Here is a 19,959-nt window from a genome sequence, read left to right on the forward strand (position 1 = left end):
TTGCTGACATATGCAGCACGTACTGTAAAGAGGCAAGGAAGTCAGGTCAACACGGCTGTAGCCTGGCCTTGGTAGGAAGTGGAGTGCTGAGAAATGTCCCGTGTATCCATTCTGTATCCATGGGTCTAACCAACGTAGGGCCTAGAAAGAATCAAAACTGTCTTTGCTGAACACACTGACTCTTTTGTCATCTTTCCAGAAACAGCAGAGTGTAGAGCCATTTACACGACACTTGCATTCTGTTAGGTATTGTGAACACCGAAGAATGTATGGAAAGAGGTTCCTGGACCGTATGCAGATGCTGTTATGTAAGAGCTCTGCACACCTGCAGATTTTGGTGTCTGAGGATGCCTAGGCAGGACTCTAATTGGATTATGGCCATTTGCAGGTCAGAGTTGATTGAGTTTGCCAGTGACTTCATTACAGAGGAAAGCAGAAAGATAGGAGTCAAAGGTAGCAGGGAGTTTGGGACTGAGAATTTAGAAGGATGGAGTTGTCATCTTGTGGGGTCAGAAAGATTTTGAAATAGGCATCAAGCAGGAAGCCTGTGTGCAGTTAAAATGGGCTTTAGGCAAAGCCTACACAACATCCTAATGAATGAAAGGACATTCTGGTCATCCGGAGCCCCAAGTTCTGTCTTGGTGTGTTATTTATGACCATGAGGACCACATGGATCTCTTACCTCCATGGACCTCAACTTCATCTTCATAAGAGATTTGACTGAACTTGTTACAGATAGTCTGAACTGTAGGAGTCTCTTTTGTTCTTCAGAAGACAACTGATCAAAGTTCCTCTCCAGAGCATAACATAACTCTGTTGTGAAAATGAAATGTTTGGAGATGGTGATATTTGGTGCTCAATATGCAATTACTTTGTATATTGTAAACTTTTATCTTGAAGTCTTTATTCTGAAGTAGGTATATAATAGAGAAATCTGGAATGTTTCTTCTTCCACTGTTTTTATAAAGACCAGAGGATATACTTTTAAAATGATTGAGTTCAATTTTTAAAATTTAAAATTAAAAATTTTGATTTAAAACTAATTTTTTTTTAAATTTAAAAGTTATGAATATGTGTGTATATACATGTAAGTAGAGGTACCCATGGAGGCCAGAAGAGGGATTTGGATCCCCTGGAGTTGGATTTACAGGTGGTTGCAAGCGGCCCTGTATGGTGCTGGAAATTGAACTTGGGTCCTCTGTAAGAACAGCAAGTTCTCTTAACTTTAACAGCTGAGCCATCTCTCTCACCACGTGACATCATGCCCCTGTCCAAAGAATTCCGTACACTTTATGAATATTATTCTAAAATTGTATCTCAGTCTAATCGAAGCCTTGGTAGAGCGCCTGGTTTGTGGGAGGCACTTGATATGTATTTGTGAAATAGGTAAGTGAGTAGATAGGCTGAGCATAATTAACCTTGTAGATAGGCTGACTGTAATTAACCTTGTATAAGGAACCTTTCCTTGTTGATTTCATGGTGGCTCAGTGCCATTTTGAAAGTTCCTGGCACCACTTGATGTTACAGTAACAGATGAAATGACTTGTTCTTCAGGGAATTTGAGTGGGGTGTGTCTTATTGCTTCAAGGTCACCAACAACCAGGTGAAAGAAGCCAGAGAGCTCTGTTCCTCAGTGGCCTCCCGGAGCCCTGCAGGAGGTCTGTAATCCAATACCAGAGTAGATTGAGAGTCCGCCCTGCTCTTTAGAGCACACTCTTGCATGGTGCCCATATGCTCTCTGGACCTCTGTGCCATGCTGGCATGCAAATCTAAAGCTGTGTACCGATAGTGTTGGAAGGGACAATAGGCACACTAACAGCAAATGCTACCACCTCAAACCTACTGTTCCCTCCTAAGGCCTTAGAAAAGTGGTTCTCAATCTGTGGGTCATGATCCCATTTGGGGGTCAAATAACCCTTTCACAGGGATCACCTAAGACCATGGAAAAAAACACAGATTTTTACATTAAAATTAATAACAGTAGCAAAACTAGTTATAAAGAAGCAGTGACAATAATTTTATGGTTGGAGGTCACCACAACATGAGGAACTGTGTTGGAGTGGCAGCGTTAGGAAGGTTGAAAACCACTGCTCTAGCTCAGTGTACAGTCCACCATTCGCTCATCTCAAATGAAGGGTGATTAGCCCTGGGGAGCCTTTGAGGTTAATATTGGTCACTGGTGATACATTTCTTTCTCTTTTGTATTTCTAATCTTAACTCTGGTCATCCATCCGAACTCTTTGAAGGTAACAACTGTATTAAAAGTCCCCCAAGGTCTTGCTGCTTTAGTTGACTATGGCCAGTTGACTTGTGTAAGCAGGCAGGTTGACCAGAACTCCTTAGTCATCTGAAAGCTGTTTATGATGCCCTCAAAAGTTTTGCTTGAAAGTTTTTACTTTAAAGGCCACATCCTCTCAGCTTTTGTTTTGAAATAATGTTAAGGTACTGGGAAGAGATCACAGCTGGAAAAGTGAGCTTGAAAAGCTTTGACGGCTTCAGAACCTCTGTTTGATCCCTGGAACCCACATTTTAAAAGCCAGATGGGATGGCATGCTGTGATCCCAGAACCAGGGAGGCAGAAACAGGTCAATCTGTAGGGCTTGCTGGCCAGTCAACCTAGCTTGCCTGGTGAGCTCCAGGGCAGTAAGAGACCTTCTTTAAAATACAAGGTAGATGAAAGACACACAAGCTTGTCTTCTGACCTCCACATGTACTCCCCACCAGGCACTCTCTCTGTCTCTAGCATGCATGAAGCTACACTTGCATACATATAAACACACATACACACATGCATGCAGCTGTACCTGCATACACATAAACATACAGACACACACAGAGAGAAAAATTTAAATACATAAAAAATATAAAAAATAGGTCAGTCAGTACTCTCTGTGGAAGATTCTCTTTTGTGATGTTTTAGTGAGGGCTGTCCTGTCAGCACCTCACCCCACCACAAGATAATAGACTGTCTCACCCAAGTGTTCTGCTGTGCTGCCAATCCTGTACTAAGCTTAAGGGTGATTCTGCAAGGACACTGAAACAGACGCTCTGCCACCTCCTAGAACTCCCGTCCCTGCCGGTCTGATAAAGACCCAACTTTGCAGAACAGAGGAGTCTCTTCTCACTTTTGAATCATGGTCAAGAAAATGAGACAGCAGCACCCTAAAGCTGGCATCACCGGTTGTAGGAGAAGGACCTAATATATGGCCAATCAGCTGCAGTTCAGATGCGTTAAATTCACAGATTGCACAGTTCATGCTTGCATTCTCCTCACAGGGCGGGCATCAGAGGTCCAAGGGCCTTTTACATCCCCTTCTTGGGCTTGTAACCCATGCAGGTCCGGAGGTTTGACTCTGATGCCAGCCACAGACACTGTCCCTCTTGGGAGCTAAAAATACACAGTTTATTATTTGGTTCAAAGCTGGTGTGATTTATTTCAGAGGGGGACAATTGTACAGATCTTGTCAAAGCCATATTGTTTACCCACTATTTTGTGAGCAAGAATACAATGGCACAGTGTGGGGGGGAGGACAGGCAAACATTGTGTTAGGTTTGGTAAGCCTGGTGATGTCAGAGTGGGGTCATTTACAAACGTGTTTATGAAAACAAGATTCATTAATCCAATAGCATTTGAAGGCTCAGCCTTGCGATAATTATTACTTTCACGTTACAGATTTCAAAGGATTTTTGACCAAGATGCTAAGCAAGATATCATTTTCGAGATCATTGCCAAACCAGTTGCTGAGAGGTAGGATTTCCCAGACTCTGTTCAGTGGGTTCGTGGCTTTTCATCTTGTCTTCAATTCTTGGGTAATTGTGGTAATTTGTTTCCATGTATCAGTCATACACTCAGGCTGCACGGCATGAAACGGTGATAGCATTAATTATTTATATTAATAGCTGTTTGTTTTGGACTCAGATTGTGTTCTTGGAAGCGAACCAGAGATGCAGTCTCATTTTAAAAGGCCCAGTGTGGGGCAGGAGGGATGACTCAGTGGTTTATTGCGCGTTCTTCACACGCAGAGGCCTGAGTTCAGTCCCGGTACCCACGGGGCAGCTCGCAACCTCCTGCTGTGACAACTCCAGCTCCAAGGATCTGACACCCCCTTCTGGCCTCCAAGGGCACCTATGCAATGTGCACACACTAACCTTCACACACATGCGCGTATAAAGAAATCCTTTCAAAGGTTCCATAACCAGGGGTGATGTACGCTGAGAGTGCTCAAAGGGCTGTGGCTGTTGGTATTGGAAATCTAAATGGTTTTCTAGCTGTTATTTCAGTTTTTTTTTCCTTGAGTCAATATTTATTTTATTATTATTATTAAGTTTTATGTGTGTAAATGCACTTATTTGTGCTTGGTAGTGTTGAAACTAGAGGTCACTGGAGGTCATCATTGAGATGTCTTTCTCAGTAGCTTCTCTACCTCATTTTTTGAGACAAGAATTTCACTGAGTGGTTGGCCCATGAGCCCCTAGGACCTGCCTGCTTCATTCGCAGTGACGGGTCTGAAAGCATACACTACCGTGCCTGGCTTTTAACATGGGTGCTGGGCATCCGACTCAGGTCCTCATTCTTATTTGGGAAACAAGCACTGTACCTACTGAGTCATTTTCTCGACCCCTCGGAATTTTAAACAAATGATTGGGAGGACAAAGAACAATGTGAAAAGAGGACACTTTGGGAGGCCCGAGATGGTTGGACCTGCCTCAGTGCCTTGTCAAAGCTTGGTGTTTCCTCTCTAGGGCCATCTGTTTCAGACAGTTCCAGGCTGCTGACTATAACAATAAAATTTTCATGGTGATGCTGGACAATCAGATACAAACATATTGATATATCTTGGCAAGGTGTTGGGTCTAGAGCAGTGCTTCTCAAACTGTGGGTCACTGGCAAACCTCTGTCCAGTGGTAAAATCCAAAAATTTTACATTGTGATTCATAATAGTAGCGAAATTACAGTTGTGAAGTGGCAACTAAAATAATTTTATGGTTGGGGTCACCGCAACATGCAGAACTGTGTGAAAGGATTACAGCAAAAGGAAGGCTGGATAGTCAGGGCCCTTGACAAACAAGGGTCCCTTGTGGGGAATCTCACGGGGAGCAACTGCTAATCAGGTTGCTCTGATTGTGAAGCCATTAAAATGGATCAGTGACCATTCATCTTTGTAGGTAAGATGAAATCTCTGCTAAATGAAGCCAATTTTCTAGTCTACTAGTTCATGTAGTTTCCTATGCACAAGGGGTTTTGTTGAATATTAATATTTATTATTGACTTATCTTTTAGTTAAGCAACGGTTATTCCTAAACCAGCTGTATACCCAAATCACCACACAGAGACCAGGATTTATTTAATTAACCTAGAGCCCAATGCTGGGCAATAGTTACTCCATCCTAAACCTCCAAGCCTGCATAGTTTCCTCCCATTCAGATTTCTCACATTATAGTTGCTTTTAGTCATATCTTACAGGTCCAGTTCATCTCTCCTCATGGTTCCCGTTCTTTTCTTTCATATCTCTCCTCTCTGACTCCTTCCACTCGCTTCCTTCTCCTCCCCTCTGGACCAGGATGTCCCACCCTATTCTCTCCATTTCTCAGCACTGGCTGGATGTTTAATTGACAATATAGAGAACAAATGGTGGCAGGTTTACACAAACTTGAGACAGGTGATGCTTACAATAAACATCACAATACAGTATCCAGATTGAAACCAGATAGTGGGGTTGAGAAATCAGCATTCGAATGATCAAGGGTGAATTGTATACATTCCACAAGAGCATTATACCAACAAAGGGGAAAAACCCACTGTCCAACCTTGTCCCTCACACTTTTGTTTTATGGACTTTGCCTAAAGCAAGCTCTTTTCATCTCATGCAGTCTTCCTTCACTGATAAAATACAATCACAACAGGCTTTGTTTCTTCTATAACCACAACCAGGCAACCTGTTTTTGGATTAAATTCAGGTTGCCCTAGTCAGATGCCAAAGATGACTAAAATTACACTCCTTTCAATAATCATTAGGGTTAGATTATTTTACAGAGAGTTAATCTTGCATTTTATTTTAACAAGTTGTATTTATGTATGTGTGTATGGAAACACACCTGTATGTAGGTACCTGCAGAGGACAGAAGCAGGCATAGGATTCCATGGAACTGGAGATGCGATGGTCATGAGCTAACATGTGGATGCTGGAAACCAAAGCTAGGTCCTCTGCAAGAGCAGGAAATGATCCCGACTATTAAACCATGTCTCCAAACTCTAGTCTTTGTGTTTTATTTTGAAACTTTGTTTACTCATTCCTGGAGGGAAACTTGTTTCTGTGTTCTCAGAGCTGGGGTCTTCCTCCTTCACTGAACTCTCCCATCTCCGTTCCCTGCTTTGAGCCTCTGCCCCTTTCCTCAGCTTTTCTTTATCTCAGGTCCATATCTGAAGATGACCCCAAGATATTTCTAGCCATTTCTGTTTGCCTAACTGTCTTTCCAAAGAATGATAAATGGTGAAGGCCAACAGAAGACAAAGCCTTCTGGGAAATTCTTCCTCCACAGATGAATAGTGCTGGACAAAAACTGACAAGACTTTTACTCTAGTGTTTGGATTTGCAACTTACTATCCACAGCAGAGCTATAGACACGCATTAAATATTGGGGGTGTGGCTTGGTAATCCAGTGAATTTGTTCAATTCTTTGTCACTTGCAAATCCAAATATCTTCACGTGGAGCATGAACTTGTTTGGCAGGGTTTCTGACCTTCTCTGAATTTTGGGCTTCTGTTTTATACCTACCCTTGAGTTCTGCATCAGAATTAGCAGGGTATTCCTTGTTAAATAGCAAACGAATTTATTTACTGTTATTAGATAACACTAAGAATATGCTGTGTGTAGCGCAGAGGGCTTTGACGGCTTCAGAACTTTTTCCTGTAGAGAATCTCACTCAATTCACGCAGGAGTCTTGTGGAGTCTCTTGCTTTAGGGGAGACATCAGGACCCTGGGCATCAGATTGACGTTTGCTGGACCACACAGTAATGACGCTGTAGATGTAAGACGAGAACAGATCTTCCCCTCCCTGTGATTTGACCCTTATTTTGTTTTAATCACTTTTAGCATTTGTCACCCTTGCTAAACTCATGGATGCCACTCATTCCTGAAAGGTCGTTTTTCCGACTTCATCCTCCCTCCCTCTCAGCATTGTTCAACCCTGTCACTCGGCTCCTTCCCCCTGGTCTTTGAGAAGGGGCAGCTGAGATGTGGGTCTGCCTTAACTTTCCAATTCCTGGATTCTCCTTCCTGTGAGCCAAGTGTCCACAGTCTCTGATGGTCCCGTAGCTCACTCACATATAGTCACAGTTCCGTGGGCTCAAAGATAGGGCTTTCATTGTCCCCTAAAATGCCTTCATTCAATAGAAATACTCTCAGAAGAAAAGAACTAGATCATATAAATTAAATTTTATTCATCATTCATTCAGTGAAATTAGTTAGTTATTTAGTTGATTAATTCATTCATTTTTGAGACAGAGTCTCACTACATAGCCCTGGTTGGCCTGGAACTCGCCAGGTAGACCAGGCTTGTCTCAAGCTCACAGAGACCCCCCTGCCTCTGTCTCCCAAAATGGTGGACCTGGCAGGGTTCAGGACCATTAACAAAGTGTTATGATGTGTCAGGCCCAGGCTATAATCCTGGCTCCTGGAAGGCTGAGGCAGGAGTTACTAATGTAAGGTCAACCTGGTCTACAGGGTTAAGACACACACACACACACACACACACACACACACACACACACACACAGAGAGAGAGAGAGAGAGAGAGAGAGAGAGAGAGAGAGGGACAGAGACAGAGACAGAGAGACTTAAAACAAGAACAGTAAAATCTTTTACAAAATCCAACAAAACCAAAAACCTAACAAGTCTTTGTTCATATGTCACTTTCCTGAGGAGTCACACCCTGGCCATCCTTGTTAAAACTACATGCCCTCCTTCACCACCATGGTGTTCCTGGTGCCCCTCCCCCACTACCTGATATATATTTGTGGGGCTGGGGTACTGTGGAACTGGGAGGAGCCGGTTGGAACAGGAGTGGGGTCCAGTTGTGTCTAACCCTGGAGATCTCTCAAGCGCAAGAACAGTAAGAGTGGGGACCACTCCCTCCTCTGCCCAGGGCTGGCAGGCCCACATGCCTTTATCCCCCACCTTTGCCCCCACCAGAAGAGGTCACAGAGCCAGAGCAGGTTAAACTTTCTCTCTCCTGCAAGCACCTGAAATTCCTCTTCATGCAAATAAAGCATTCCTAACATCTTGGCCCTGGCCAATGATATGCAATCACCCCAGAAGCCTCTACCCACAATGATATGAGCTGGCACCTGTTGAACTTGCCTCCATATCCAGCAGGCATCTATGGAATTAGTATTGTCTGAAGCTGTTAGATAAACACACAGTTTCTATTCCAGCCCAAATTATACATATAACCACAAGGGGCTTTTCCTTGTTGCACAAAAGGCAAATCACATTCTTGGTTCTTTAAATTGTTCACAGCTAATGCTTTTGTGTTTTATTTACTTTAATTAATGGAAATTCCCATTGTGGAGACATGCACTTGCTGTGTGCTCATTAGGGTGTTTTGTCATTGTTGCATGTTTTGAGCCATAAAGGATTTTCAGAACACTGAAATCTTGGTTATAAAAATGAAAGCTTTAAAAATAGCTTTCAGTGGCTTGGTTTATGCTTGTTAAGAATATTTATGCCCAGGCTGGAGACATGGCTCAGTGCTTGATAACACTTGCTGCCTAGGATTGGACCGAAGTTCACTTCCTAGCACCCATACGGCATCTCACAACTGCTTGTGACTCCAGCTCTGGGGATCCTGTGCCCTCTTCAGGCCCCTTTGGGAACTGCACTCATGCACAGATACACATGCAGACACATAATCAAAAATAAATTAGTCATTTTAAAAGGCTGTTTCTCTCTTCTGAGGCCCCATTTTACCTCCATCTTAGTGTTAACAAGTACAGTGTGGTTTTGCTGAGGAGTGTTGTTGCTTCTCCAGCTTTGGGGCCCTAGCTAGTTTTGTTAGGATTATTGTCCTTTTCTTTCAAAATTAATTAATTAATAAATTCACTTTACATCTCAATCATAGCTCCCTCGTGCCTCTGCGCCTGGTCCAGCCCTCTCTCCCTCGTCTGCTTCTCCTCTCTCTGCTACTCCTCAGAAAAGGGGAGCACCCCAGCCAACCCAGCCCAGCACATCAAGTCTCATCACAGTTGAGCGCATCCACTTCCGCAGCGGTCTGGCAAGGCAGCCACGCCAGGGGTGGAGTGTGATCAAAAAGCAGGCAATGGAGTCCATGTAAGAGATAGACCATGCTCCCTTTACTAGGAGACACACACAAAGCCCGAGCTGCCCACTGGCTTCATCTATGTAGGGGCCTAGGTCCAGTCCATGCATGGTCCTTGGTTGATGCTTCAGTCTCTACAAACCCCTCTGGGCTCTGGATAGTTAGCTCCGTTGGTCTTCTTGTAGCACTCCTGTCACCTCTGCGTCCTTCTATCCTTCTCTTCTCCCCAACTTTTCCACAAGACTCCCTACGCTTTGACCAATGTTTGGCTGTGAGTCTCAGCATCTCTTTTGGTTCACTGCTGTGTGGAGCCTTTCAGAGGTCGGCTATGCTCAACTTCAGTCTGCAAGCTTAGCAGAATACTGTTAATAGTATCAGGAATTGGCTCTCTCCCATTGGGTGGGTCTTAGGTTGTGCCAGGCATTGGTTGGACATAGCTTCAACCTCTGCTCTATTTTTATCCCTGTACATCTTCTAGGCAGGGAAAAGTTTGGGTCGAAGTTTTTGTGGGTGGGTTTGTGTTTTCCTCCCTCCACTAGAAGTCCTGCCTAGTTAGAGGGTGTCCTCTGCAGTCTCTTTGACTCCTGATACTAAGAGTCTCAGCTAGAGTCAACCCCATATTCTCCCAGAAGCCTGCCCTGTCATGGATCTCCAGCTTGTCACAAGAAACCTCAGCCCACAGTTTCTTGTCTCTCTGCAGGCCATCTGTCCACCCTCACCCACTCTTCCTAGGTCTGAGCTCCACCCTCGTTTCTATAGGTGCTCCCTTTCCTACCTTGTTCCCTCCTTCAAAGGCTACCACTCTCTGTTCTACTTCCCCTTCTGAGTGAGATTGAAGCATCTTTCCTTGGGAACTCCTTGTTATTTACCTTCTTTGAGTCTATGAATTGTAGTATGTTTATCCAGTGCTTTATGGCTAAAATCTGCTTATAAGTGAGTATATATATATATATATATATATATATATATATATATATATGTATGTATATATATATATATATGTATGTCTGTCTTTGTATGTCTTTCTGGGTCTGGGTTGAGATTAGGGATGGAGATACCCCCAGAAGTTCTTGTATTATACAGGATTGTTTTAGTGATTCTAGTTTTGTTTTGTTTTGTTTTGTTTTGTTTTGTTTTGTTTTTCCATGTAAAGTTGAGAATTGCTCTTTCAAAATCTGTGAAGAATTGTGTTGGTATTTTGATGGGAATTGCATTGAACCTGTAGATTGCTTTTGGTAAGATATCATCCCCCCACCCCCCCCACCCCCATGGTGATCCTACAGATCCATGAGAATAGAAGACCTTACCATCTTCTGCTATCTTCTTCAATTTCTTTCTTCAGAGACTTGTAGTTCTTGTCATAAATGTCTTTCACTTGCTTGGTTAGAGTTAAACCAAGGTATTTTATATTATTTATGGCTATTGTCAAGGGTGTTTTTTCCCTAATTTCTTTCTCAGCCCATTTGCCTTTTGTAAATAGGAGGGCTACTGATTTTTTTTTTTTTTTTTTTTTTTTAGTTAATTTTGTATCCAGAAACTTTGCTGAAGGTGTTTACCAGCTGCAGGAGTACTCTGGTAATATTTTTGGAGTCACTTATGTATATTATCGTATCATCTAAAAATAGAGATACTTTTTCCTTTCCAATTTGTATTCCCTTGATCTCTTTTAGTTGTCTTATTTCTCTAGGTAGGACTTTAAGTACCATATTGATGAGAGACAGAGAGAATGGCAGGTTTGTCTTGTCCCTGATTCCAGTGAAATTGCTTTAAGTTTCTCTCTGTTTAGTTTGACATTGGCAATAGGCTTGCTGTATATAGCCTTTACTATGTTTAGGTATGTGTCTTGTATCCCTGATCGCTCCAAGACTTTTAACATGAAGGGGTATTGGATTTTGTCAAATGCTTTTTCTGCATCTAAGGAGATGATCATGTGATTTTTTTTTTTTAGTTTATTTATATAGTAGATTACATTCATGGATTTTTGTATATTTAAATCACGTCTGCATGTCTGGGATGAAGCCTTCTTGGCCATGGTGGATAATATTTTTAATGTGTCCTTAGATTCAGTTTGCAAGTATTTTTTGAGTATTTTTTTTATCAATGTTCATAAAAAAATTGGTCTTCAGATTTCAATTCTCTTTCTTTGTTGGGTCTTTGTATGATTGAGGTATCAGAGTTACTGTGGCCTCATAGAATGAGTTTGGCAGTGTTCCTTCTATTTCTATTTTGTTGAATAGTTTGTAGAGTATTGGTATTAGCTCTTCTTTGAAAGAGCACTGAAACCATCTGGACCTGGCCCCTTTTTGGTTAGGAGAGTGTTAATGACTGCTTTTGTATCTTTAGGGCATATAGGACTGTTTAAACTGTTTACCTGATCTTGATTCAACTTTGGTAAGTGGAATATATCAAGAAAATTGACCGTTTCATTTAGGTCTTCCAATTTTGGGGCATATAGGCTTTTGAAGTAATGATTCTTTGGATTTCCTCAGTGTCTGTTGTTATGTCCCCCTTTTCATTTCTGATTTTGTTGATTTAGATACTGTCTCTCTGTCTTTTAGTTAGTTTGGCTAAGGGTTTGTCTATCTTATTGATTTTCTCAAAGAACCAGCTCTTAGTTTTGTTGATTTTTTGAATTGTTCTTTTTGTTTCTGATTTATTGATTTCAGTCCTGAGTTTGATTATTTCTAGCCATCTATTCCTTTTGGGTGTGTCTGCTTTTTTAAACTAGGGTTTTCAGGTATGCTGTTAAGTTGCTGGTATGAGCTCTCTCATACTGGCATAGAAATAGACTTGTTAGGATTATATTTTCATTTATAGCTAAGTATCCTTCATCTACCACTCTTCAGGGATTCACATTCATAGTTATTGACCTCCGTTCACCCCCCAGCAGTAGAATTCAGACAACCAGTATTTCCTTTTCACTGATTTAATTTGATGTTACTGTATAATGATGTTACTGTATAATAATTACTGTATAATAAGTTTTCTTCACCTAAGGCAAAAATCAGATTTTTTTTTAGCTAGAAAAAAAATTATTAAAAAAAATCTGAATTGTGGGCTAGAGATATAGATCAGTAGAGGAACACATACACATTATGTACTTTAAAGGTACAGGTGTGTGTGTGTGTGTGTGTGTGTGTGTGTGTGTGTGTGTGTGTGGTATATGGTGTAATACACTTGTATGTGTTGTTGTGTGTGCACTTGTATATGAAGGTACACATGACTGTGGGGGTCAGAGAGTGATACCTGTTATCTTCCTCTTGCTCTTCACATTATTTTTTGAAATGTAGTCTCTCCTCACTAAACCTCTAGGTAAACTGCTGCCTATACTAGTTGGCCAGAAAGCCCCAGGGTATCCTCCGGCCTCAGATCTGCCCAGCACTAGGATTGCACACACCTCCACATCTGGCTTTTTACCTGGATGCTGGGGACCTGAACTGAGGTGGCCATGTTTGCGGATCTGAACTTAGACCACCATGCTTGAATGGTGCTTTGCTGACCAAGCCATCTCTCAGCCCTCCAGCCTTGCTTCTTTAATGGAGGAGATTATACCGAAAGCTGTAGCGTAGTCCCAGTTTCCCCCAAAAGGAAATATTACCATCAGAACCTCCAAATCTGGATTTCCAAGGAGGTCATCAGAATGAGAGTTGCGTAAGTTACTTAGCAGAAGTTAATTGTGGATATGATGTTAAAGTTTGATGAGTAACTTTAAAAATAATTAAAAGAACCGGTGTAGTGGCTCAAGCTTAATATTCCAGTAGGTATGAGAGTGAGGCAGGAAGATTGCCTGAAGTTTAATCCCAACTAAGTCATCCTGGTCTGTGGAGACCCTGTTCTAAAAAACAAAAGTAATGGTAATAATAATAATAACAATAGAAAGTGGATGACTGAAGGAGGATGACAGCCAGGCAGCTACTATGTACTTCTGGTTGACAGGCAGGGGACAGCAAGGCCAGAGTGAGTCTGATTTTTGTCAAGCTGGCAATTAATATTAGCCAACTAAGGTTGGAAGGAAATTCAGGACCTTTAAACTCTCCACAGTGAGGGGGATCTGCCAGCAACCAGAAGGTTCCCTAAATCAAACATGCATCTGTCCTTCCTCAGTCTGTCTTCATCTGCTGTCCAAATGTCTCTCTCACCTACCTTTACTGTGGGGGCTTGTGCCTTTGGTTCTGTTTGCCTCTTCCAGAATTGCTTGTTCTAGTTCAAGTCCAACTGGAGTTGTAAGAATTAGTAAAAATAATAGCACAGAAGGGCCAACTAAATGGGAATTGCATGGAAACACACTATTTATTGATGCAATATACTAACAGTTATTCAATGTGTATCTGAAATGCAAAGTGAAATCGCCATCATGCATTTTTTTTTCTGGCATCCTTTGCCCTGTGATCTTGCCTTTACACACCTGTTGTTGTTGAGATTCTAATCTGCAGCAGTGGGCCAAACTATGCAGGTAACATCCTTGCTGCAAGGCTGCGTTTCCCTATGCCTGCACCCACTTCCGTCTGTCCTCCTCTTGGTTTCCCAGCCTGAGTCTCCCATCTCCTACCCTACCCCATTCCTGTCCCAGGCAGATGTGCTTGTGCTAGTCACTTTGAGGCTAACTTGAGTCCTTTTCCTCGTCCTCAACATTCAGCTGAGAACTCCTTACATTTGGGTGGAGACCTCATGCAGGGTCATGTAACTGACTCTGAGAGTTATGGGGAAATTGGCCAGGGTAAAAGACTTCTGAAATGCAGCACAACCAAAAACTGATTAGTTAATTCAAAATCAAATGCTAAGTGATTCTGACACGTTTCTGGCAGTCCTGGCCTGTGTTACATCCCAGCCCTGCCGCCACCTGTGTTACAAGCCATGACTTTACTGCAGTTACATGCATCGAATCATGTGACTTCTGTTTGAACACAGCATGAGCACTCTGCACCATGCATGCTTCAGGCCATTCATTGCCAACACTGGAGACTATTAGAGGTTATACACGCTAATTCTTTTTGTTTGTTTTGGTTTTCAAGACACAGTTTTTCTGTGTAGCCCTGGCCATCCTAGAACTTACTCTGTAGACCAGGCTGGCCTTGAGCTCACAGAGATATGCCTACCTCTGCCTCCCGAGTGCTGGGATTAAAGGCGTGTGCCACCACCATCCAGCTACACTGTAATATTTTAGCTGGTCACACAAGGTTTTCTGCTGTTATAAAAACACAGTATTTTCATTACTGAAAATAAAGACTAACCTTTTCCTCTTGTCATTCTTCAGCATGGAAATGGGCATCTCTTTGTGTACCACTGAATTAGATTTGAGTTTCATAGAAATAAGTTATTAAATTAACTTAGCTAGGATTAGGACAACATTTCCAGAATTTCTCTAAAACATACTTCTGCCATTTTGAACCGCATATTTATGCAAAGTGGCATTCTCAGCATTGATGATTATCAAGTCAACGTATTGATAACTCTGAAAGCCACTGAAAATCTCGATCCTGCAGTGCCAAATACCCAGCCAACATTTTATCATTATGTAAAGTCACGCAAGCATGTCTTCTTCATTTGTATGCAAATATGATTTCATCTTTAATAAATAGCAGAATTGTATGTGTGCCAAAGAATTGGGGGCTGTTGGGTGGCTCAGCAGGTGAAGGTGCTTGCCAAGCAAACCTGGTGACTGCCATGGGACCTTGAATTCATCTGTGGAAGGAGAGAACTGACTCCCACACTCAGGCCACACACACACACACCTCATGAACATAATAAGAGTATAAATGAATTATCAGTAAATGCTTCATTTTATACCTATTTTATCAATTTAAAATACCATTTTGTTAATTGTTTTATTATTTTTTTCTTTTATTGAAAACAGACTTTTTTCATAAAATGTATTCTGATCATGGTTTCCACTCCCTTGGTATTTTGTTAATTCTTTGAGAATTTCATGCAATGGGTTTTGATCATTTTTATTCTTTCTCTCCATAACATCCTCTCCATACTCAGCTCCCAACCTACCCAACTTCAAGTTTTCTTCTTTTTGTAAAAAAATTAAAAAAAAAATCCATTGATGCTGGTTTGTGTTACAACCTATATAGCCTGAGGCTGTTCAAACTCCTTGGGTCAAAAGGAGTCTTGAGTGGAAATGTTCAAGAAGTCTGGAGCTGTCACTTACATGTCCTGGCAGCTCTTCCCTTGCCGGATATTTTCTCTGCCTTTGCCATCTTTTCTGTCCCTCTCTTCTCTTCAGTCCTGCTGTCTTCCTGGACCAGGCTCTCCGCACCCACTGTGCTGTGTCTCTGCAGCTTGCACATCATGTTGTGTCAGAGTTTACAGACACAGAGTTTTCAGAACACACACACATTAACTATGAACTCATACCGGAAACTTCTTTGAATAGGTACTGAGTTCTTTCCTTGTGGTTTCTCTGTTTTATTGGTGTTTGCTGCAGTAGCTCTCTTTTCAGTTCTGATTTTAATAATCCGGGTTTCTTCTTTCTCTTGGTTAATTTATCTAAGCATTTGTGGATATTATTTATCTTTTCAAAGAACCATTCCACTGAGTTTTTGTGGTTTTTTTCTCCTTGTTTTTATTTCACTAATTTCAACCTAATTTTGGTTATATTTTCTAGTCTGTTGTGTGTTTTGAGAAGTGGGTGTAGATACGATATTTTATTATATACATATATGAGAGGTTTTTTGTTGTTGTTTGGTTTGTTGAGCCTTGGCTGTGTAGCCTTGGCTGTCCTAGACTCATTTTGTAGACCAGGCTGGCCTCAAACTTGCAGAGATCTGCCTGCCTCTGCTTCCCTGAGTTCTGGCATAACTATATTAGAGTCTTAATAACAAAGAAGTTTGAAGAGACATTTTAAGTCATGCAACCATCTGGCTCAGAAGCTATACAGCAGTGTCTTTCTTCCCATCGTTATGTTAGTAGATGCTACATTATTAAGTTTTATCCTAATGCAAAATTAAAAATATCCTAACTCTGCAAACCTCCCACAGGGAATGTAATTTAGAATGGGGTGTACTTTTCACAGTGGTTGGGCAGCCTTCCCTTCCTTTTCACACTTCTCCTTTTGTTCTAACAGAAACTTACAGCTTTGGGGCATCCGTCTCAAAGGTGAACCTCACCACACTTTTCCCATGGCTTTGGCTTGGTGGCAGAGGGCCCTAGAAGCTTCTTAGGAAATGCAAGAATAGCCTTTGTTGGTTCCTGTAACACTTCTCTCATTCTGTCCTCCCAGACTATAATAAGTGGAACAGTGAGTTCCTCATCCCTACAGTAGGCCTAGCAACATGAAGATGATGTTGTGTTGACTGTGAGCATTTGTATAGTTGCTAGCATCTCCATGATTATTTGGGTCCGTGTGACATAGTTAAAACAATGCCACTTGCTCAGATTAAAATGCTTAAAGCCATCATGTGATTTCAGTGCGTTAAGAGGTGAAGATGGAACTGTTCATTTGTGTCATTCGATTTTCTACCACCCATCCACTTTTTTTCTCTCTCATCAGGTTGCCTTGTGGGGCTCCTCAGCTATCTGAATTCCCAGACTCAGTCAATGTGAAATCCTCACCAGATGGCTGGGGTGATAGTTTAGCGGTAAAGAGCCTGCACTGCTTTTCCAGAGGCCATAAGTTCACACTCCCAGCATCAAGTCAGGCCGCTCACAACCACCTGTATCTCCAGGTCCAGGGTCTCTTACCCTCTCTTCCTCCCTACACAGGCAGGCCCTTACTCTTGTGTATTCCCTCTTAATATTTCGTAGGTGGGAGGATCAGTATCAGCTCAGGAACCCCAAGACCAAGTTTTCAGCACAAAGGAGATTTATTTGCCCCAGAGGGACAGAGGGCAGGGAATACAAGACAAAGACAGGAGACAGAGAATAAGGGAGGAGAGGACAGGAATTAGGGATGGGAGGCAGGGGTATTTGTCCTGGAGACAGAACTGCCTCTGGATAGGGAGGAGATAGATGTGGCCCATAGGAAAATGGCAGTTTATAAAGGTAAAAGGGGAAACCCCATGTTAGGATGGGGTGTTTAATTTTAATTGGGCATGTTAATTAGGTGAGCCAAAGGAGGCTTTTGATTTGTGGACATCAATGCTTTGGTAGCTGGACCTTGATAGTCAGCCTCAGGAGGAGGAGGAAGTGGCCAAATAAGGTAATATAGACCTTGATGGTCAACTTTAGGAATGTAATCTAATGGTTTTTAGCAAGGCAGAGGGAATGGGGGAGAAGGGTAAGGCCTGCCAGAGCCATGTTTGCCAGGCTCAGGCTGGCTACAGTCCTTTCAGACAGGGGGTGGGAGGGGAGAAGGTGGGGGCTTCCCCCCTCTGTGGATCTCTCCCTGGTTGCCTATTTGCTTCAGACTCACGATCAGCTAGCACTCTATAGCTCTCTCTGCTGGATTCTGGTCGCCTTCTTTTATAAGTCTAGATCAACAGGTGGTAACAGAACCATCACTGGCAGCCCCGGGTTTTAGCACTATTCTTGTGGCTGCCCTGTATGTCACGTCTTTGTACAAAAGCTTTCTATGAACAGAGTGCAGCAGGCCCTCCTGGGATCCTTGCTAATACATGTTCTGCAGGGAAGGAGGAGCTGACTGCCCTTCAAGTAGAAATGCTATTCTCATTCTGGGGAAGAGGACAGTAAAATGGAGCAATGCTAAGGGACCTGCAAAGGTCACAGTTAAAATGTGACAGAGCCAGGACGCCATCCCAGGAGGCTGGCTTTAAGCTGTGCGTTCTGACCACTAGGCCGTCCCACAGTATGACGGCTGGGAAAACATTCACTGGAAAGGATCTATCAGAAGGGTTGCTGATGATGACAGGTAAGAACTGACCACTCAGATTTTTCTTCCCCACCTAATGCTTTCATGTGCATACTTAAAGGGCATTCCTTCTTTGCTGTTGCTCTTTAATCTTAAGGAATAAGAAATTCAAATCCTATTTCTTACTCTCAGCCATTCTAGAGAACAGCTCTTTGCTGTGAGCATTCTCCGCACTTTCTGAGGCTTCAGCAAGCTCCTTCTGGTCTGAAGAGTCCAGCGTTAGGAGTTAGGAGTCATCTTCCCCACAGCTTAGATCCTGTGTGCTTTGGGTCCTGTCTGCTGAGTCCCTGCACTGATTCCCACATTTCCTCCTGCTCCTCCCTTATTTCCGGGATCTGTGCTGGAGTTTGTGTCTCCTCTCTGCCCTGCCCCCGCTACCGCTGCCATTGTCCCCTCTGTTCACATGGGGCGTGGCCTGCCACATTTCCTATCCTTGTGGTCTTTTACTGTGGTGCTGCCACTGAATACCCCTGCAGTGTGCTGCTGGTCCTGGACTCGGGCGCATCCATGGCTGCCACGCTGTGCTATACAGGCTGTCCCTAGATGGCTTCTTTGGCAGTTGATACTATTTCCGAGGCAGCATTTTCAGAAGCCTACTTTCATGTCTTCTTGATAAAAAGCTGCCAATAAAGACACAGCCCATCCTGGTCTCTTTGGGACCTTTAGATCATTATAATGCCATATAGAAAGAGCTGGAAACCTCATCTATACACTAACTTTAACATGCAGTCGAGTTCCAGGACAAAGAAGGCCCGTGACTTAGTGCCCTGGTTAAAAACAGCACACGTGACTGAGTTTGTTTATAGTTTGGGTGGCTATTCTGGATCAAGATCCTGTTCTTAACAAATTTGACTCCCTATCATTTTGTCATTTTTTTTCCTACTATGGGCATTTGGGTTATGGGAGAAGGTCGACGTTTCTCTGCAGTCCACACTTACTGTCTGGAATCCCTGTTGATTTTGCTGTAGGCTAAAACAGCTAAACCAGAGAGAGCACTTGACCAGAAATTTAAACCTGGAAGTTCAAAAAATCATATCTCTCTCCTTAAACAAGTTGCTTGGCTGTTGTGCTTAAGATTTCATCTGAAACAAGTTGTCTGAGGACTGCAGGATAAGTAACTTATTAAGAGTTCTTGGCTTCATCATGCATAATTAACATCTTGTCCATCAAATAATTTTACGTGAAGAGAAAATATTGTTAATATTTTTAAGTTCATTTGCTCAAACGAAAGGACAGTTTTGATTGTTTCTACCTCAGAGGGTAATGATGTGAAAAGATGTGGTTGGTATCTTTTTGCTTAAGAAATATTACCATTGTGTGTAATTTGAGAGCCAGACAGGTCTATCAAGCTAAGTCCCTTACAAAATATGATTTATTCCATCATCCTGGCAAAGATTTAAGACTGATATGTCATGTTGAGCCATTTTGTTTACTTTCTTGAAAAAGTTTTTTCATCTTCCATCTAAACGAGAAAGGATGTTTAAGTCCAGAGATGTTTTATAATCCAGCTTTCAGTGTAAAAAGACAAAATTTAAAGAAAAACACTAACCCTTAAAATGAGTTAAGACAAAAACAGATTTATGCAGTAGATGGCTGCATTGTGCTCATAAAAACTTGGGTGTCTTTGAGTTGAAATCAACACGGTGCCCATTCAGATAGAGGAGGAAAGTTAAATTCCTTTAGATGCTTAGAAAGCTGAAACAGAAACAACCAATCAGCAACCATAGTGACCATCAGCTCCATCTGTGGCATTTGCTGTGCTCCACGTGGGGGTTGATCCACGGTCAGGGAGCAGCACCAGTCCCTCTACCCCTGTCCATGCTGTGCA

General features: G+C 42.3%; 1 protein-coding gene across 1 annotated transcript in view; it reads left to right on the forward strand.

Annotated features, from left to right (window-relative positions):
- Kif6 (kinesin family member 6) overlaps window positions 1-19,959 on the forward strand; it is a 288,300-nt gene that overhangs the window by 6,684 nt on the left and 261,657 nt on the right. The window contains exon 3 of the mRNA XM_055614888.1: window positions 3,674-3,748. Within this exon, the coding sequence (XP_055470863.1) occupies window positions 3,674-3,748 (75 nt within the window). The remainder of the gene's footprint in view (window positions 1-3,673; window positions 3,749-19,959) is intronic.

This window comes from Psammomys obesus, unplaced genomic scaffold (assembly GCF_907164565.1).
Source record: "Psammomys obesus unplaced genomic scaffold, mPsaObe1.curated_primary_1811, whole genome shotgun sequence".
Classification (NCBI taxonomy): Eukaryota; Metazoa; Chordata; class Mammalia; order Rodentia; family Muridae; genus Psammomys; species Psammomys obesus.